The sequence below is a fragment of the Dendrobates tinctorius genome, unplaced genomic scaffold (genome assembly GCF_039654945.1).
Source record: "Dendrobates tinctorius isolate UK_male_01 unplaced genomic scaffold, ASM3965494v1 ptg000133l, whole genome shotgun sequence".
In the NCBI taxonomy this organism is placed as follows: domain Eukaryota; kingdom Metazoa; phylum Chordata; class Amphibia; order Anura; family Dendrobatidae; genus Dendrobates; species Dendrobates tinctorius.
The window spans coordinates 13018495-13040138 of NW_027361801.1; the positions used below are offsets into that span (position 1 = coordinate 13018495).

General features: G+C 48.4%; 1 protein-coding gene across 4 annotated transcripts in view; it reads left to right on the forward strand.

Annotated features, from left to right (window-relative positions):
* DOCK11 (dedicator of cytokinesis 11) overlaps nucleotides 1-21644 on the forward strand; it is a 481846-nt gene that overhangs the window by 122808 nt on the left and 337394 nt on the right. For all 4 annotated transcript variants that reach the window (XM_073543480.1, XM_073543481.1, XM_073543483.1 and 1 more), the window contains exons 17-20: nucleotides 12104-12288; nucleotides 12376-12441; nucleotides 15915-16007; nucleotides 16174-16297. In XM_073543480.1, the coding sequence (XP_073399581.1) occupies nucleotides 12104-12288; nucleotides 12376-12441; nucleotides 15915-16007; nucleotides 16174-16297 (468 nt within the window). The remainder of the gene's footprint in view (nucleotides 1-12103; nucleotides 12289-12375; nucleotides 12442-15914; nucleotides 16008-16173; nucleotides 16298-21644) is intronic.

Sequence of the window (21644 nt, forward strand, 5' to 3'; positions counted from 1 at the left end):
CACGAAGGAAAAGTCCGAGGCGGATGAAGGAAAGGGAATTCAGAATGACAGAGAGTGGACCGTTGATCCACAGGAAGTGCACCACAGCTGCTACAGACTCTGTAAGACCCATGGAGTGGTTGAGAGTCTGAAAGAGAAAGATACCAACTAAAAAGGGAAATTAACTCGTTCGTTGCCGAAGCAGACATTGCCAAAGCCGTGAAGAATCAGGACCCTGGATAAGAGCTTCATTGAACAAGGAAAAAAAAATCATGCGATTCACAGAAGGTAAACGTTGAACGAAGAGATTTCCTTCCTGAAAAAAAAGCAAAGATGGACTCAAACCTAGATTCCCAAACGTCATGCTGAGGAAGAAGTACTGAAGAACAACGAGGCTGAGCCTGAGGAAGGGAAGCGCTTGTCCTTCCTGTGAGCTCTTAATAATTTGGCCTATTGGAGCCACACGGAAGGAACGGAATGTTGGTGAGGGACCTCGTTGGGCATAATTTCGCTCGTGAAACAGAAAGCCAAATGGACCGTAGATGGGAACGATTAGGCAAAAATCCATGTCTCCCTACAAGAAAAATTTTGGACAGTAAGGACTGTCAAACTTCCGACCGGTCTCCAGAAGGAATGCTCTGAGCAAGCTAGGCCATGCGTCTATAGAACTTCGCAACCCGAGTGGGGGCTAAGGCAGGACACGCTATAGCGGCGGGTGCTTTGAAGGTTGACCCTGCTAACTACTGTGTGAATTCGACGTTGGTATCATTGAGGGATGAACGTCTGGGCGAGGAAAGACCGTAGCGGAGAACTTGGAACCGGAGGGTCCGTAGTCGCAGAAGTAGTCTAATTTGTGAAGCGCTCAGGAGAAAAAAGGATATACCGAGGCGCCCCCTTTGTTTGGAAACGGCTGAAGTCCGTTCCATGAGAATATGACAAGCCCTGAGAGCAGGCTCTGAGAACCTGCTAAAGAACCGAACACTGAAAACATACTGAATGGAACCTGGGGATGACCTGGATCTCATCGCTGCGATGTAGGCACAGGTTGGCTTTCAATAGACAACTGATTGCTCGATAGGCAGGTAGACTGAAGACTACTGGATGACCCTTCAGACTGAGATCAAGAGGAAGATAAACCCAACATACAAGGATGAGGGTGAATATAGGAAAAATTAGACCAGCTGGACTTATAAAACCGAATAGTCGAACAAGGAAAGTCCACGGTAAAACATGGAGTATGTCAACTGAAAGAAAGTTGGCTCTAGGTAGATCAGATAGACCCCAGAAAGACAACTAGGCTGAAAGGAAGGCCAATCCTCATGACGATGTAAACTGTCGAATCCATCCTGGACCCTCTGGAGTAGGGAGGGGATTGCAGTGTGTAGAACCGCGTGCCTAAGTCAAAGACAACGCGTGCGCAAATAACACAGTGAAAAAAATACAATTCTAGCTGAAATAAGAAACATGTTATAACAGGACTCATCCTTAGATCCAAGACTGGAGCAGCTTTCTACCCTGGTCGATACTTGCGCAGAGTGAAATCCCACTCCTGTCTGAGGTGAGATACTTGCCCCAGTCACGGTCAGAAGTCACATCTGTGAGCTGACGGAGGCTTTATTCGGTGTCTGCCTGAAAGAATAGGTAAGTTCTGACAAATAAGGAGCTTTGGTATTGTGGTAGATCGAAGGCCCTTAGGACAAACTAGAACCTATAAACTACTATTCGCCAAACCTTAATGATAGGCGTAAGACACCGGGCAGTAAAGTTAGCCTGCGGACGGAGCTGCAAACTGATCAGAAGGTGGGACAAAACTCTTGTGGAGTAACTCACACTTAGGGTCCAAATCATGCCACAGTAAACCTCAACCATCCGTACCTGACACGAGAGTGTCTGACCTACCTGAAGGTGGAGATACAGTTATGTTGCTACTGAGATCCGCCCTGTGGTACAGAGATCCCCTCCGTTTGGACATGGTAGCCTTTTACGTTTAGCTGTTAACAAACCACAGATGTTATTGACTATGAAATATGCAGCTGAAAGGTGTCCTAGACTCACATGAAAGAGGCTTGAAATCGCAGATGCAGTCCGCTAGAGGTAAGGAATGCTGTCACCTCATCTCGAGTAGTGATTATACGGGAGCTAGGCAAACGCTGCAAAGGACCCTGAGGAACGTGAGAGAGTGCGTTCCTGACTCATCTGACAATGGGACAGTAGAGCCGGGCCGGATATGACAAGCCCATGGTTTCTGTGTCCCCCAATGAAGACTCAGAGAAACAGATTTTACGGTAAGCAACTAAAAATCCTGTTTTTACCATGTCTGTGTAACAGAAAACGGGAAAAAAATTCCAACCAGGTCATTACGAATTCATAGACACCAAACATGTCTAGGTTTTTTTTTTATCTAAGTGGTGAAAAAGAAATTTCAAAGTTTGCTAAAAAAAAAAATAAAAAAAAAATTGCGCAATTTTCTGAAACCCGTAGCGTCTACATTTTTCGTGATCTCGGTTTTGTTGAGGGCTTATTTATTGCGTGCCAAGCTGTCGTTTTTAATGATACCATTTTAATGCAATGTTGCGGCGACCAAAAAAAACGTAATTCTGACGTCTTGATTTTTTTTTCTCGCTACGCCGTTTAGCGATCAGGTTAATCTTTTTTTTTTTATAGTTCAGGCGATTCTGAACGCGGCGATACTAAATATGTCTGTTTGATTTTCTTTTTATTGTTTTATTTTGAGTGGGGCGAAAGGGAGGGTGATTCGCACTTTCATTTTTTTTTTTTCTTCATATTTTTAAAAACTTTTAATTTTTTTTACTTTTGTCATGCTTCAATAGCCTCCATTGGAGGCTAGAAGCTGCCACAACTTGATCGGCTCTGCTACGTAGAGGCGATGCTCAGATCACCTCTATGTAGCTGAACTGCAGACTTGCCATGAGCACTGACGGCAGCGGCATTTAACTAATTAATAGCCGCAGGTGGATCGTGGCTATTGCGGGCACATGTCAGCTGTTCAAAACTGCTGACATGTCCCGGCTTTGAGGTGGGTTCACCGCTGGAGCCCATATCAAAGCGGGGGATACTGACAATGGCGTAATAGTACGTCTGATGTCGGTAAGGGGTTATTATCCCGTATCCTGGTATATATGGTCCCCTCATCCCCATCCTCATTCACATGGCCCCCTCATTCCTACCCTGGTATGCATGGCCTTCTCATCCCTATCTTAGTATGCATGGCCCCATCCCTATTCTGGTATGCAGGGCCCCCATCTTGTCCTAGCATGCATGGCCCCATCCCTATTCTGGTATGATTGGCCCCCGTCCTGGTCCTGGTATGCATGGTCTTAGCCTTATGATTGTTCCCCATCCCCATTCTGGCATGCATGGCCACATCAGAAAACATAAAAAAAATTACACTTACCTTCCCGGCGCTCCCTCACAGCATCTTGTTCCGAAGCCAGACGCTGCTTTATGCTTGTAAGCAGCAGGCAGGGACGTCATGCACTACTTGCAAGCTGAAAGGCAGCTGCCGTAATACTCACTGCTCTGCACGCCGGGACTGTGTGCGTAGAGAGCAGTGAGTATTCATTGTGAGTACTCAAACAGTGTCAGCTGCCGGCTTCCTGCAGCTGCTGGGCGGTCACGTGTGCCGCTACTGGGCGTGGAGAGAGGTGAATATATATTTCTTTAAAGTAGCGGCACATGTGACCACCCGGCAGCTGCAGGAAGGCTCCGGCTGACACTGTGCGCACTACTGAAGCGCAATGAATACTCACTGCTCTCTGTGCACACAGTCCTGGCGTGCAGAGCAGTGAGTATTCTGGTAACTGCCTTTTGGCTTGCAATCAGCGCATGTTGTCCCAGCTTACAAGCATAAAGCAGCTGCTGGCATCGGAACAAGATGTTGAGAGGGAGCGCCTGAAAGGTAAGTGTAATTGTTTTTTATTAAAAAATGTTTCCTGATGGGGCAATGCATTTAAGCACTGGAGTTGGGGGCCAGTCATACCAAGATGCTATTAAAGAGAAATGAATAGTCATTGCCCTCCACGCCCATGGGCGTGGAATGTAGTAAATATTCATTTCTCTTTAGCAGTGGGCACAGGAGTAGGCCACAGAAGCCGGCTCCTGCCTCTGTCACCCGCTGTTTCGACGATGCCGCTCCCCCACCACTGCCAGAGGTGGTACATCTGGACTATAATACACCCCCTCATTTCCTCCACATTTTTGGAGGAAAAAAGTGCGTCTTATAGTCCGAAAAATACGGTAAACTAATTTTAATGTAAAAGCGTACTTTTTAAAATCATTAATTTTCGGATGACACATTTTTCTTTAACCCCTTCAACACATCAGTTTATGTACGGTGCAAGTCGAAAGCGGGTGTATGGAGCGGGCTCATTGGGTGAGCCTGTACAATACTCGGTACTTAGAGGCAGGATCCGCCTCTAACAGTCGTGAGTGGAGCAGAGCTCCGCTTTTGATTATTAAGTGCAGATGGGTGGACACCTGGATGTTCGGGTCCGGCGGGTTTGGCCAAACAGTTACAAAAAAGTTCGGGTACCAGAACAATACCCGAGCCCGGATCCCATTCACTTGAATGGGGGGCTCAAACATCCAGTGTTTGCCACACAGTCATGTGCATGACAGTGCGGCAAACAGCGCTTCTGATCGGCGGTAGAATCATCACCACTGGTCAGACAGCCACCGTTCTCCTGCTGTCAAAAGACGGAGGTTTACCTCAGGTTACTTTTGTTGGCTGGTAGGATTATTGCTCTCATCAGCTGCTGCCTGCTGCTGCTAATGACAGTGAGAGCATGAGTGGCTGATAAGAGTATTTCTCTATCGCTTCATTGGGGGACACAGAGACCATGGGTGTACGCTGCTGCCACTAGGAGGCTGACACTATGCACAAAAAAAGGTTAGCTCCTCCGCAGTGTACACCCCACTGACCGGCAGGAAATTCCTCAGTTTAGCTTAGTGTCAGTAGGAGGTGGACACGGGTCTTTCATTAGACCCTTATCTACCTCGATGTGCGTCGTTCCCTTTCAGGTTTCCGGAGGGATACAGTGTGAATAGTCACAACTGTACTCCCACAAAGAGACTATGAGTACGGCGTGTACTGCCACCCCGTATCCTTATAGTTCTCCACAGCAGGACCAAGAGCTCGGCACGGGTGCGTGCCAGCGATCCAGATGGTCCTCGCCTCCCCGTCTCCCACCCACTCGCCCACCAGAGCCTGTCGGTTTGGATGAGACACGGACACAACAAAAGACGGATCAGACAGCGTGGGATAATGAGGTACCTTTATTGAATGCAAGATGGAGGTAAGTATGGGGTCCGAGTCGCGTCCTCCTCATCCCTAGATGGGCATCTCGGCGAATTTTCTTCAAAGCGGCCACGGCGGCGGCCGCAGTTACTCCTGGCCCTGGCATCAGTAGGGGCCTTGCCCGGCGGTTTCCCCCCCCCGCCTTCAGTCCTAGGCGCAGCAGATATCAGTGGCATTCTTCAGAACGGTTGCCGCGGCAGCGCTGTGGGACCTACGCGCCGCCCCGCGCTGACAGGCGGCCGCTGCTATTAATTTAGGTCCCGGCTTCATTTCGGGCCTTCTTCTGCGTCGCGGCCACCCCCCGCCCCTTTCTCCTAGTGCCTGTTTCACACTTCTGTTTTTGTGTCCGCCAAACGGATCCTTTTCCGTTTTTGACGGAAACTGATGCAAACGGATCCGTTTTTTTAAAAACGGATCCGTTTTTTTGACGGATCCGCGGTAACCGTAATGGAAGTCTATGGGACAAAAAAAAAAAACGGATCCTGCAAAAAATGGCGGATCCGTTTTTTTACGGAAAACAACGGATTTTGACGGATTTGAAAAAACGGAAGTGTGAAACAGGCCTAAGCGGGCTTCTCTCCCGCCCATGCTAGGTCCGCCCACCGCTCTCTCTTTGATCCTAGCCTGTTCTGGCCAGCGGGCGGTGCCTCCTTCAGCTTCGGCGGCTAGCTCCGCCCTTCTTCCTCTGAAAGCGCGCGTTCCTCCTGTTCCTCTCAGGCGGCCACCATCTTCGCAGCCTGTCAGCCAGACACTGCTCTCCGCTGCCCTACATCTTCAGACAAGTCGTGTGGCACGTTTTCTAGGGACACCGGACCGTGAGTAGCTCTGCATCTGCAGACTGACACCCTCCTTTGCCTTTCTGTCCCCCAACCTTCCGGCATGTCTTCAGGGTCCTTATTTCCTTCCTTCATTATGCCTAACTCTAAGGCTGAGCGTGGCCATCCGCCGGCCCCCACGGGCTCTTTAGTCCAGTTCTTCGCATGCTCCTCTTGCAATCGTAAACTTCCCTCAGGTCAGCCTGCTCCCCTCTGCCTGGACTGCAGCAATCCCATTCAGCAAGACCCCGTCCAGGAGCCATCTATTGCGCCACGTGGAAGCGAACCCCCCATTCCTGGTTGGGCCTCGTCTCTTTCACAATCTGTGGCAGACCTCACCAGAGTGTCTCAGTCCCTAGTAGTCGTCCTTGATAAGTTGCCCCTGGACACTTCTGCAGGGTCCAGCAGGTCACATGAATCTCCATTTGAGCCAGCCAGCAGAAGCCGCAAAAGGCCCAGACAGGACCTTCCGCCGGGATCCTCTCCTGGCCTCACATCCCCACATAGTCCTTCCCAGCAGTCGCCCTCCCGTGCCTCCTCACCCGAGCCAGGTGAAGCGTTCTCGGATGTGTCATCCGAAGAGATCTTAGAGCTGGATTCGGACCAGGACGTGGACATGAAGGTTACGGTACAGAACCTCATTGCTGCGATTAACCACACCTTCGAAATCTCAGGCTCTCCTGCGAAATCCTCAGAACAGGAGGTTTCGTTCAGACGGCCAGAAACACCTTCCAGGGTCTTCGCCTCCCACTCTGAGTTTGGCAAGATCCTTACCAGGGAAAGAGAAAATCCGACCAGGCGCTTTCAAAGAGGGAAGCGCCTCGGCGTGCTGTACCCGTTTGCCAAAGAGCTCACCGTCAACTGGTCTGCTTCCCCCTCGGTAGACGCACCCGTGTCCAGACTTTCTAACAACACGGTACTCCCGATTTCAGGTGTGGCGTCACTAAAGGATTCTAATGATAGAATTATAGGATCTTTAGCAACATATGAAGCGGCTTCAGCAGTGCTAAGCCCAGCCTTTGCTTCATCTTGGGTAGCGAAGGCCATAGCCACTTGGGCAGAGGATCTCCGCAAGGGCATCCTAGATAAAGCCCAACCAGAGCAATTGGCCAAACTGGCCAGCCAGATCTCTCATGCAGGGGATTATCTGCTCTCTGCCTCCTTGGATGCCGCGTCTTGCGCAGTTCAGGCGTCAAGCAACGTGGTAGCAATCCGACGTACAATTTGGCTCAAGGCTTGGCAGGCGGATTTGTCTTCAAAAAAGTCCCTTACCAATCTGCCTTTTCAGGGAGCGCGTCTCTTCGGATCCCAGCTGGACCAGATTATTAAGGACGCCACTGGGGGCATGAGTTCCCTCCTCCCTCAGTCCAAGCCTCACAGACTTCTGCTAAGACGTCAGTTTCGGCCCTTTCGGACTTTCCGCTGCTTCAATGCGGCAGACAACTTCTCTAACCAACAGAGACCGCAGGCACGCCAGGATAGAAAAAGGTGTCCTTCAGACCCACTCCCTCCTGGCGATCTCACAACTCCCAGGGCAGATCCTCCAGATCCAGATCTGGACGGTCCACATCCGCATGACTATCAACGAACTCCCGAGGGTCCTTCCCAATTGGGAGGTCGACTCCTTTTCTTCAGAGACGTCTGGCTTGCCTCAGTAGAGGATGCTTGGGTCAGGGAAGTTGTATCATCAGGATACAAGATAGAGTTTGTTTCTCGTCCCCGGGATCGTTTCTTCGAGTCCCGACCTCCAAAAGATCCTGCCTTATGTTCCGGGGTTCTTTGCGTCCATCGCCTCTCTCCTCAGTTCCGAAGTGATTGTGCCTGTTCCCGAATCAGAACGTTTCACAGGGTTTTATTCAAACCTGTTCGTGATGCCGAAAAAAGGCGGTACAGTTCGCCCCATCTTGTACCTCAAGTTACTCAACAAGAGAGTCCGACTGCATCATTTCCGAATGGAGTCTCTTCGGTCGGTAATCGCTTCCATGGAAACGCAGGAGTTCATGTGTTCAATAGACATTCAAGATGCCTATCTACATGTTCCCATATTCTCCGGCCATCAGAAATTCCTGCGTTTCGCCATTCGCCAGGAACATTACCAGTTTGTTGCACTGCCGTTCGGTCTCGCCACCGCACCCAGAGTATTTACAAAGATCATGGCGGCGTTGATGGCCTTGTTGAGAATCAGAGGTCTCGTTCTTTTTCTGTACCTCGACGACATCCTGATCAAAGCTCCATCCTTTCATCAAGCTCACCAAAGTCTTACCATCGTCCTCAACACCCTGTCCAATTTCGGGTGGCTCATCAACAAAAAGAAGTCCTGCTTTGTTCCGACACAACGTCTTGTGTTTCTGGGTCTATTGTTCGACACTCGTCGATCAAGGGTTTTTCTCCCACAAGAAAAGATTTGCTCCCTGCAGCGGGATGTACGATCGCTGCAGATCTTACGACTTCCATCTCTCCGGACAACCATGAAAGTCCTGGGAAAGATGGTGGCAGCGACAGAGGCGGTCCCCTTTGCCCAATTTCACTCCAGACCTCTCCAACACGCCATCCTGTCTCGGTGGAACAGGTCTGTTCTTTCCCTGGACCGCCCATTTCGTCTTTCATACCGGGTCAAGCAGTCCCTCAATTGGTGGCTGACGTCTCCTCTCATCTCCCTAGGACGGTCATTCCTTCCCATTCACTGGCAGATTGTGACAACGGATGCCAGCCTTCTCGGCTGGGGGGCAGTGTTCCGCAATCACACGGTTCAGGGTCGATGGTCGACTCAGGAGTCAGCTCTGCCGATCAACGTCCTCGAGATACGAGCGATTTATCTGTCTCTCGTTCACTGGGAGAGACTTCTCAAGAGCCTGCCTATCCTGATTCAGACAGACAATGCCAAAGCGGTGGCATATGTCAACCGCCAGGGGGGGACACGGAGTGTCTCCGCCCTGGCAGAAGTATCCAAGATTCTTCATTGGGCAGAGGTTTCAGTCCCGGCAATATCCGCGATGCACATTCCCGGCGTGGACAACTGGGCCGCCGATTTTCTCAGCCGCGAGGGCCTCGCGGCGGGAGAGTGGTCCCTACATCCGGAGGTATTTCTTCAGCTTTGCCGTCGTTGGGGAACCCCGGACGTAGATCTGCTAGCTTCTCGCCTCAACAGGAAAGTCCCACAGTTTGTGTCCAGGGCTCGAAATCCTCTCGCAGTGGGCGCCGACGCTCTGGCCATTCCTTGGTCGCAGTTCGAGCTCCCCTACCTGTTCCCTCCCCTGCCTCTTCTTCCCAGGCTGTTGAAGAAAATCAAGGCGGAAGGAATTCCAGTCATCCTCATCACCCCGAATTGGCCCAGAAGGTCTTGGTTCGCGGACATTGTCAACCTTCTCGCGGACGCCCCCTGGAAGCTTCCAGACAGAGCAGATCTGCTGTCTCAAGGTCCGATTTGCCACCCCAATTCTCGGCCTCTCAATTTAACGGCGTGGCTGTTGAGACCGAGGTTTTGAAGCGATCAGGCTTTTCGGATCGAGTTATTCAGACCATGATCCGGGCCAGAAAGCCATCGTCTTCCAAAATTTATTACCGTACCTGGAAGGCCTATTTCACTTGGTGCGAGGCCAACGACATTCCGCCCATGCATTTTTCGCTCCCTTCTGTCCTGGCGTTTCTTCAGGCAGGGCTTGATGCAGGCCTTGCCCTCAGCTCTTTAAAAGGTCAAGTTTCAGCGCTGTCTATTTTATTTCAGAAGACGTTGGCCTCCCGTCCTCAAGTCAAAACCTTCCTTCAAGGAGTGGCTCATACGACTCCTCCGTACCGAGCGCCTGTAGATCCTTGGGATCTTAATCTGGTTCTTGAGGTTCTGTAAGGTCCTCCCTTTGATCCTCTCAGGGAAGTTTCCCTATCCCTTCTTTCATGGAAAGTAGCCTTCCTAGTAGCCATCACCTCCATCCGGCGCGTGTCGGAATTGGCGGCACTCTCTTGGCTCTCTCCTTTCTTGGTACTCCACCAGGACAAGGTAGTTCTGCGGCCCCCGCCCTCTTTCCTTCCTAAGGTGGTGTCCACTTTCCACCTGAATGAGGATATTGTTCTCCCGTCCTTTTGTCCGGGTCCAACTCATCCTCGGGAGCACTCCTTGAACAAGCTGGACTTGGTCAGGGCGATGAAGGTCTACCTAGCTAGGACGACTTCTTTGCGGAAGACAGACTCTCTCTTCATCATTTCAGATGGGGCGCGGAAAGGTCAGCCGGCCTCCAAAGCTACTATTGCTTGATGGATCAGATCGGCAATTTTGGAGGCCTACCGGGTCAAACATCGATTGGCTCCTCCAGTTAATTAGAGCTCACTCTACCCGGGCAGTGGGTGCCTCCTGGGCGGTGCGCCACAGAGCTTCCGCGCTGCAGCTTTGCAAAGCTGCAATCTGGTCATCGGTTCACACATTTGTGAAATTCTACAAGGGCCACACCTACGCTTCGGCGGATGCCAGCCTAGGTAGAAGGATCCTGCAGGCAGCGGTGGTGAGTCCGCAGACCTGATGGAAGTTTGCTTTCCCTCCCCAGGGACTGCTTTGGGACGTCCCATGGTCTCTGTGTCCCCCAATGAAGCGATAGAGAAAACAGGATTTTTGGGTTGCTTACCGTAAAATCTGTTTCTCGGAGCCTTCATTCGGGGACACAGCACCCTCCTACTGCTTTCTGACTAACTGAGGAATTTCCTGCCGGTCGGTGGGGTGTACACTGCGGAGGAGAAGCTAACCTTTTTTTGTGCATAGTGTCAGCCTCCTAGTGGCAGCAGCGTATACCCATGGTCTCTGTGTACCCCAATGTAGGCTCCGAGAAACAGATTTTAAGGTAAGCAACCCAAAAATCCTGTTTTACCAGCCGGCTCCAACGCTTTAAATAAATAATACAAAAAAAACAACTGGCGTTGAATGGTGTTTTTTAAAAGTACAACTCGTCCAGCAAAAAAAAGTTGCCCTATTTTGTCTATGTGGTCAGAAAATTAAAAAAAGTTATGGCTGTGGGAAATAGGTGAGGAAAAAAGAAATTATCTTGTCCTGAAGGGGTTACGTAGGCTGTCAGCATCTGACCATGGGAATTATTAAAGGTGCAGAGGTTGAGCAGTTGCAGACATATTCACAACCATATGTGCAGCGCTGTACCTTGGCAAACAATAGCCATGGCCCCTTTATTTAGATGATGGGCACAGATGCCAGAGTTGGACCCTATCGACGATCAGTTGTTGGACTATCCTAAGAGAAGTGCATCAGTATTATAGTCATTGAAATACCCTTTAATATTTTCTAATTGCATTTATATTATAGTATTACTTGGTCTGAGATAGATACATCTGGGCTCAGTACCAGGCCCAAATTAGCAGATACGCTAAACTAAAGTTGATATCTTCTGTTAATAAGATATTTTTATTTTTTCACGTTACCTCTGTTAAAGTTCATGGATTTCCCATGTTTCACCTTATGTAATGCATATGTTGATTTTTGAAAAGAAACAGCAAACGGCAAGTAAAGTTGTGCCTGGGGATACAAACATTACAACTGCAGAAATTAGAAAATAAATGTTTGATGAGAAAACATTATTAAATGGATTTTGTACTGCAAGAGAAAACAAGAAAAACAACTTTGGGTTTTGGAAGTAAACCCATCATGTGATCTTGTAATGTAGCATAATGTTAATAAGAGTATTCGGTATGTTTCCATACATATACAAAGCTGACACGGATTCCTCTTGTCAATGTAACTTATGAATAATCAGATTTGTGAGTGAATTTTTTTAAATTATGCATATTTAATTAAACAAAATCTGTAATATAATCAAGGACATTTATTTTGCTTTTAGTACAGTAAGAGAGGCAAAGAATGTATGATCTCTTGGGTTCTCATAGTGGGAAGCTCTAACTTTCACTAGAATATTCCTAAACTGTCCCCTAGTTTGGGATAGTTGGTGATACAGTATAGTTATATGCTAATATAATGCTTTCTATAATTTTTTTCCACAAGATTGTGTGACGTCATCATGTATACCCATCAGACCGTATGACAAAGAAAACCAGAAAATTGCAGTGGAAGTTGAGGAATTTGTCCCAGAAGTGACAAAGTATTGCTATCCGTTTACCACATACAGAAACCATCTCTACGTATATCCTCTACATTTAAAGTACGATAGTCAAAAATCATTTGCCAAGGTGAGTAGATGATGTTCAGTTTTGTCCATTATGGTTGTATGATAGCAGGTTTTATTCTAAAGCATTGTGGTTTCTGTATTTCTACAGGCTAGGAATATTGCCGTCAAGATTGAATTCCGAGACCTAGATGAGCCGGATGCGCCAGCTCTGAAGGTTTGCCGATTTAACCTTTTGAAAAACATACTACGGGCTCGCTCACATGAACATTTTCATCGGAAGAGTGCTATGCTGTTACGATTCTGTAGTCATGTGTCCCGGGACCAGGGGCTCTTCCTCTGTCACTAACACTAGGGGGCACCCTAGATCACTCTGTTCCGCGGATTACTTCTGATAGTGAAGACGCCGAGGCACGTACCTTGCCTTAGCTCCTGAATCTGCCCTCAATCTGTACCCTTCCTTCACCCAGGAAACAAAGGAGTAGTAGTGTACCATAATACACCAACTAGGCTAACAAGGTAGTATGAACAGGGATAAAGGAAAATACCAATCATACAAATGTATTCATACAAACAGAGATATACACCGAGGAATGGATGATGGGATAAAACCAAAGGAGGAGGAGGGAATTATCACACACCCAGAACCGAGCAACAGTCACAGATAAATCCACCAAAGACCTTCTCAACTAATAACCAACAACCTCCAGCCATGCAGCATAAGCTATCTCTCTGACAATAAGTGCTTGTCAGGGCCCAGATTGTAGGAATGGGAGTGGCTAACAGTGAAGAGCTGAGCCTTAATGCAGGAAAGCTTCCAGGAGCTCTCAACTGAGCAGATTAACCCCTGTACTGCTAAAAGAAACCTGCACTGTTTAATATGAAGGTGAAGTGCTTAAGTGCTTCTAATTAGTGCAGGAGTAGGATAAATCTGACACTGTGGTCTTCTTGCTCCTCTCTGTCACCGTAAACCCATGACATATGCAATGTTTTATCGGATAGCACTCAATGGGGCAGTGCTGAGTGGCGTTTTTTTTCCCATACTGATTCGGTGTAAGAAAAAAATCTCTTTATGTTGAAAGTTACTGCACCAGTAGGATTGCACTCTACATCATACGGCTCTCTCAGAAGGTAGCAAAACCCTGGCAATAGATTCAATTTAAAACCTTTTTGTACACTTTTAGAATCATTTTTTTTCCTGAAAGGGAAAATTAAGCAGCTTTTTAAGTATTCTCCATTGGCACAGACTACAAAACAACTCTGATTATACTCTTGTTTAGCTCTTCTCATCTGTCCCCTGTTTCTTGCCCTCATACATTTAGTAGTTTAGAAAGAATAAAAGACAGTTGAAAACCAGTGTGACTGCGGGATGAAACTACACAGGGTGTGTATGCATTCACGGAGATGCACAGAGCACCATAAGAGCTGTTGACACAAAATTATAGGAAATGTTTTATAAAGACTAGAGTTGAGCGACTTTGATCGGATCGGGTTTCGTGAAACCCGAATGAAACAATCCGACTAGGGCAAAAAAAAGTTGGAGTTTCGCCCGAAACCCGACCCCAATGCAAGTTAATGGGGAATAAAAGTCGGCATTGAGCGGATGACATTCATCCACTCAATGCCGACTTTTATTCCCCATTGACTTGCATTGGGGTCGGGTTTTGGACGAAACTCCAACTTTTTTTGCCCTAGTCGGACCAGTTTCATCCGACTCAAATTTTGTTTCATTCGGGTTTCACCAAACCCGATCTGACCAAAGTCGCTCAACTCTAATCAAGACTGCTAGCAAAGTTGCTTTGCTTTTCATAATATATAAAACCGAAAGAAATGAACTGGAGTATATGATGGTATACATACAATATGTAGAAGCATGTTCACACTGGCCATTAAACCGACAAAACCTAAGATAGAAGCAAAATGAACATATACCCTGCTATAAGTAAAAAGCAATCGTGCATATAAATAACATAAACTACTTAATAAACACTGTTTACTATGTTATATATACACTATTGCTTTTTACTTACTTCTAGCAGGGTATACAGTATATTGTAGTTCACTCCGAAGGGTTAAGCAGGCTCCCTTTTTTGTCATTTACATGGTGTAATAAATTATATATTACATTGATAAATTCGTCTTGGAATTTTACTTTAATCAAATGTTGCATTTTGCCCATAAAATAAGCACAATGATAAATGTCCCACCATTACTGCTGAAAAGTGATCTGTTTACAATAGGAAGTCTGAGATTAGTATCACACTTAATGGCCAGTATGAAAATTGCAATATTTCAGATTTTCTTTTAAAATATAGATAGTGATATAGAAAAGAAATATATATATATCAGAATGAAAAGAAAAATGCATTTAACATAAAGACCCGATTTAGTGTACACTAGGTCATTTTTTTATGACAGTTCCTTTAATAGAAAGCCAAACAGATGTAAGTAAATATTTGACCATTTCTGTCTGCTATATGTCTGTTGTATTTTTTTCCCATATTTTTATTCATAAGTCCCAAATTGTCACAGTGGTTCTAAGAATACTGTTTTTAGATTTAGACGTGGGTTTTTTTGGTGCAGAAGAAAAACCATGTTGCTCACCCTCATTCACATTTGAGTTATACAAGGTGATTAATTCTCTACTGTACCGGGAATCTGGGAATAATTGCTGTAGCTTCTAAAAGAAACGGTTGACCGCACTGAAATTTGGACTGTACATGCTTTGGTTTATGAGAAGTGCAGTGAACCTCGGCGTCAAGAAATATCCTTGCATCGAGTGGTCTCACCATCTTGTCGTCCCACCGGTCATCTCCACTATGAGGTAGACTTGCTGCACGCCTTTCTGCACGTTTGTAGTTTATGTGTGGTGCTTGCATTTCACTCCTGCTGAATTCTTTCTTCATTTGTTAACAGTGTATAGATACAGTTTGGAGAAGCATGTTTTCATTGTGAAAACTTATTGGAAAACTGAGTCCTTAAAGAGGGCCCAAAGTGAGTTTCTAAAGAAGTTTGGAGGTCGAAATCCCACATCCAAACTTTGTATTCTGTCATTTGTGAATAAGTTAGAACGTACAGGAACATTACTGGATTTGGCATGATGAACTACAGCTGAAAATGTCAGGAAACAATTAAAGATGTGAAACAGCGACTTCTGGCATTTACACATAAGTCATTGCAGAGGCTTTCCCAGGAGGCAGTCATGTCATATTCCACATGTCAACAAGCAGCCAAGAAAGGTCATGTTCGCCCTGATAGAGTCACTGATCTTCAGTAATTGAAGGGGCCCGATCAAAGAAAAGAATACGTTATTACCAGAGTTTTTTCCATTTGAAGGGTTGGGTGTACAGTATCAAGCCACGAATATTACTGGCACTCCTAGAGTTCATACAGCAAGAAATTCAGGCTATGACCCGAGACGTACTGCATAGAACATTCAACAAATGGGAGTGCTGTGTGCAGCGTGCACGGATGCAAACGGTGGACATCTTCATCACCTTCTATAAGACATCAGTTTCTCATGAACCAATATATGTACAGTCCAAATTTCAGTACGATAGATTTCTCTTTTTGAAGTTACATCAATTTTTCCGGGTAAAGTAAAAAGTGAACCACCCTGTATATCGGTGATCTGTCACATAATAGTAAAGGCATTGTCATTATAACACTTTGACTTCTTGTTGGCTGCAGTGTATTTACGGAAAGCCTGGGGGACCTGTGTTCACCACAAATTCATACGCTGTGGTCCTGCACCATAACCAAAGCCCAGAGTTTTATGACGAGGTGAGTTTCTTATATGATAGCAGTGATCTCCTTACTGCCGGCTCCTTGTAAAGCAAAGGTAGTAAACTCCTTTGCCAGAAATGTCAATGTTCAAAAATGGAATTTGAATGTTTGTTTTAAAGAAAAAAATAAATATGCCGTCAACCAGATATAATTTTTTTTCCAGATAAAAATTGAGCTCCCTTTACATCTTCACCAGAAGCATCATTTGTTGTTCACTTTTTTTCATGTCAGCTGTGACATCAATTCAAAGGGAAGCAGTAAGAAACACGACAATGCTGAAACACCAGGTAAAAGACAACATTGTTTTATAGCTATGGCTTATTTCTGACTGATGTACTGAATATTATGTCTCCTGTGAAACTAGTCAATAGGGAATTTCAATGTTGAAAGTCCATCTATTTCCGACTGAACTTTTGGCATTTTCCTGTAGGACGAAAACAGTGCTATGCGTTTGGCGCACGAATTGTTTTACACTGCTGCTCCAGGCTTGGCGCACATGCCACCCTGCTACATTATCAATATATTCTCTTATGACACCAGCCAATTAAGCAGGGCACATTGCTGAGTTTTAAATCATGCATATACTGTATTGGGTAATGACAGGAACGGACAGCAAACCAGTTACTAAACTCTGCCAATTTGCTCCACGAGCCAGTAGCTATTTGTTAGATGCAGCAAAGGCCAGTATAGCGATGAAAGGTTGAATAATGAAGCATTACTCAGTCGCCTCATTGGGGGACAAAGAACCATGGGTGTTATGCTGCTGTCCACTAGGAGGCGACACTATGCATAATCTGAAAAAGATTAACTTTGGCTCCACCTCTGCAGTATACACCCCTGGACGGCGTCAGCCTTCTCCAGTTTTTGCTTAGTGTCGCATAGGAGGCACACCTAAAGATTTTTTCCCTTTTTTATTTTTCCTGTTTTTTTCCTGACGGATTACAGATGAAGAAAAGTGGGTCTCCTGCGAGACCCCCGCCATGGCTCCTTCCTTGGCTCCTATTATAGGGTGCCCGGTTGAAGTCGAGGTGGCTGTTCCCCTTGTGGCTCCTTCCCCAGTCCCTCGGGTACTGGTTCGAAGTCGAGATTCCCCTCCTTCCCCAACTTCTTTGGGGTCTGGGTTGAGGTCGAGGCGAGGATGAAGACCCCTGATGGTGACAGACGCACCCTCCTTAATCCCCCTCTGGGGGCATTAAGTTGAGACACCACAGGTACGGTCTATATAAGGCAGCATTCTGCAGCTTAAACAGCCGGGGACCCCAGCCTCACTGCGGGCTCCTGTTGGGGCCGGGGAAGAGTGCAGACAGACATGGCACATACAGAGACAGGGCTCCCTGCACCCCTGTCTCTGCGGCAGCACCGGCTCCATAGCGCCTCAGGGGGACCCCCCATACGGACACCGCTATCACTGCTGGCCCCACCGCTACTCTGTCTCTCAATCCGGGGGGGTCTGATTCAGATCTGACCCCCTCCCGGACATCCGCGCTGGCCTGGAGCCCTCCTGGGCATCAGACTTCTAATTTAGACTGCAGCTTCGGCCTAGCTGAAGCTGCCGCCTTCTCCCCGCCCCCCGGATGACGATTATGACACCCTATAGTGTCATAGAAGGGGCGGATCGAGGCAGAAAGGGCGTGTTTTTACATAGCCCTGCGCGCCCTTTTCAGTTCTCCACCCCCTTCTCCTCCTCAGCGTCCCGGTGGCCATCTTTGCTGCAAGCCACTCTGACAGGACGCCCACAGCAATGTCAGCAGTCTCTGGGGGGCACAGGACTGTGATTTGTCGGCGCTGGACCTAGGGGCACACTGGTGGGGTAAGATCACAGCTGGCTTCTCTTTACTCAGCTGTGAATTCATATCACCTATAAGGCTCTCCTATAGGCCACCCCTGTAGGGTCCCTGATAGCCAGCCTCTGTGCACTATGCCGGGCTCGAGAAAGAGAACCAGGCAGGACTGCTTTTATGCATTCTGCACAGCCTGCAAAACCACTCTCCCCAGTGGTAGCACGTACCTGCATTGCCGGGATTGCATCCAAAACACTGGGTCAGAACCGCAGGAAGCCCCTACCAATGCTTCAGCGTCGGCTACCACACCGGAATGGGCTGCTCAGATGTCGCAGTCTATGACACAGTCCATAGATAATCTAACCTCCACACTGCTGCAGGCTCTGCAGGGGCATGTCTCGGCTATGAACGTTACCCAGCAAAAGGATAGCTTGTCTTGGGAACATGCCGTTTCCGACACTCACAGACGTAAGCGAACCCAGAGGTCGCGGTCATCTGCGTCATCCCATAGCACACGGTCATCTCCCTCCAGGGAGAGACACCGTGATTCCAGGTCACCTAGACCGTCCCCTACCAGAGACAGACAACGCAGATCCCCGCAGCGATCTCCGACCACAGCAGACCTCCACTCCACTTTGCCCACCAGGGATCGCCTTAGTGACACGCAGGATTCGGAAGGCATCTGTGACTCCGACTCAGACAACGAAACGGAGAGGTCTGCCGTACCTTGTCCCCCTAGCACTACAGCGCTAGTTGAGGACATAGTCTCTTCCATCTACCGGGTGCTGGAAATTTCTGATCCAACCCCGGAAGCCCCAGAACACAAAATTTGCTTTGAAAGTGTCCTGAAACCACCTAAGGTCTTCCCTAATCACCCGGAGTTTCAGACGATACTTACTAAGCAGTTCTCACAGCCTAAGAAGAAATTTGCCAATCGCAAATATTTGGAAGCAAGGTGCCGCTTCCCAGAGAAGGACACCAAGGGGTGGACAGACCCACCCGAAGTGGACCCCCCAGTCTCTAGGCTAGCAGCACAGACCTTACTCTCACTGCCAGATTGCTCAACCCTCAGGGACGCAGCAGACCGGCAGGTAGAACGCATGGCCAGTTCAGTTTTTGAAGCGGCAGGGGCCTCCCTGGCCCCGGCGTTCGCTTCAGTTTGGGCGGCCAAGGCCATTCTGGCTTGGGCCAAAGCATTGCAAGAGGGTCTTCAAGCTTCAAATCCCGGGCTTTCGGACCAAGCGGTTCAAATAGCAGTTGTAGCAGATTACATGCTTCATGCAGCCCTGGACTCTGCAAGAGGTGTAGCGGGGATAGCAGCAAATGCCATCACGATCCGGCGTATCCTCTGGCTGCGGGAATGGAAAGCGGATGCGGCCTCAAAGAAGTCCCTCACGCATCTTCCGTACCTTAGTGGACGACTTTTTGGTGAAAAATTGGACACAATGATATCCAACGCCACTGGGGGTAAGAGTACATCTCTCCGTCAGCGGAAACCTAGACGCACGTTCAAACGGCGTAACCAAACACGATTCCGATCCTTTCGAAATTCTTCGGGCTGGTCCGTCTTGCGACCAGCACAAAATCGTAACCGCTCTCTACGCAGGGACAACCCACGGGCGGTGCAGAGGCCGGACAGGACCTGGCAGTCGAAAGCAGGCCAAGCGAAACCCAAGGGAAGAAAACCTCAGAACTTCGCTTCATCATGACTCACGAACTCCGGTAGACACACCACCAGTAGGCGGGCGACTTCTACTCTTTCAGCAAGTCTGGCTACCTATTACAGAAGACAGGTGGGTCAGGGAAATAGTGTCTTCCGGATACAAGATAGAGTTCACTTCCAGTCCACCGAACCGGTTCTTCCTCTCTGTTCCACCAAAACCGCCAGACAAGGCTCGTGCCTTCCACCAAGCGGTCTCCTCTCTCCTTCAAGCAGGAGTCGTGGTACCGGTTCCCATGAACGAACGCTTCCGAGGGTTCTACTCCAATCTATTCGTAGTCCCCAAGAAAGGAGGCAGTGTCCGGCCCATACTAGACCTAAAACAGCTCAACAAATATGTACGGGTCCGTCATTTTCACATGGAGTCCCTTCGGTCCATCATTGTGTCCATGGAGCAGGGAGAATATCTCGCCTCCATAGATATACAAGACGCATACCTGCACACACCAATTGCTTCCGCCCATCAACGGTTTCTCAGGTTCGCGATCAACCAGGACCACTACCAGTTCGTGGCTCTCCCGTTCGGGCTTGCCACGGCTCCAAGAATGTTTACCAAGGTCATAGCAGCTACCATGGACGTTCTACACTCCAGAGGCATTGTAGTCGTTCCATACCTGGACGACCTTCTCATCGAGGCTTCCACCTTCAATGACTGCGAGGACAGTTTCTCAATCACAATCGACACTCTGAGTCGCCTGGGCTGGTTAGTCAACCTACAAAAGTCATCGACTACCCCGAGTCAGGCCCTGACCTTCCTGGGGATGCTATTCAACACTTCCAGGGGTCTGGTGCTCCTACCCAGGGACAAGACACTGGCTCTCCGTCTGGGAGTTCACATACTCCTCCGCAATCCTCCTCGATCCCTCTGGTTTGCCATGAGAGTCCTCTGCAGGGTGGCAGCAGCAATGGAGGCGGTACCATTTGCCCAGTTTCACCTCAGGCTTCTTCAACTTGCCATCCTCAAGTCTTGGGACAGGAATCCCTTCTCCCTCGACAGGGAATTCCGGTTGACATCGTCAACCAGGAGGTCCCTACACTGGTGGCTCAAGCCAACTTCGCTTGCAAGAGGAAAATCTTTTCTCTCAGGTCACTGGAAGGTCCTGACCACCAATGCAAGCCTGACAGGTTGGGGTGCGGTGCACCTACATCACAGGGCACAAGGCAAGTGGTCACTAGCGGAAATGACTTTGCCCATCAATATTCTGGAAATTCAGGCCATCTTCCTGGCACTGAGAGCCTTTCATCGCTTGCTGGCAGCCTCTCACATAAGGATACAGTCGGACAATGCCACAGCGGTGGCATATGTGAATCACCAAGGTGGAACCCGCAGTGCCCAGGCGATGAGAGAAGTGGCACATATCCTCTACTGGGTGGAAGAGACGAGGTCGGTACTCTCAGCGGTCCACATTCCCGGTGTGGACAACTTTGAAGCCGACTTCCTCAGCAGACAAGGAATGGACGCGGGGGAGTGGTCTCTCCATCCCAAAATTTTTCACCAGATCTGCCATCGCTGGGGGACCCCGGACGTGGACCTAATGGCATCCCATTTCAATGCCAAGGTCTCCAATTTCATGGCCAGGACACACGACCCGCGGTCGCTCGGAGCGGATGCCCTGGTGCAGGACTGGACCCAGTTCCAGCTTCTGTACATTTTTCCACCCATCCCCCTGATCTCCAGAGTCGTGAGGAAGATCAAACAAGAGGGAGGTCCAACCATCCTGATCGCGCCGGACTGGCCAAGACGTACATGGTACGCCAACGTCGTGCAACTTACAGCAGATGCCCCATGGCGTCTCCCCAACCGTCACGACCTTCTGTCACAAGGTCCGTTCTACCATCTGAACTCAGGGGCTCTCAATTTGACGGCGTGGCCCTTGAAACCTGGGTTCTAACCCAAGCAGGGCTCTCACCAGACGTCATCACAACCATGATCAGAGCAAGAAAGCCAGCCTCCGCCAAGATTTATTATCGTACCTGGAGAGCTTTCTTTACCTGGTGCGAATCCCGTGGACAGGTCCCACTCCCTTATTCCCTCCCGAAGGTGCTGGGTTTTCTTCAATCGGGCCTGGATGCCGGGCTATCCCTAGGCTCGCTTAAGAGCCAGGTGTCAGCGCTTTCAGTGCTTTTCCAAAT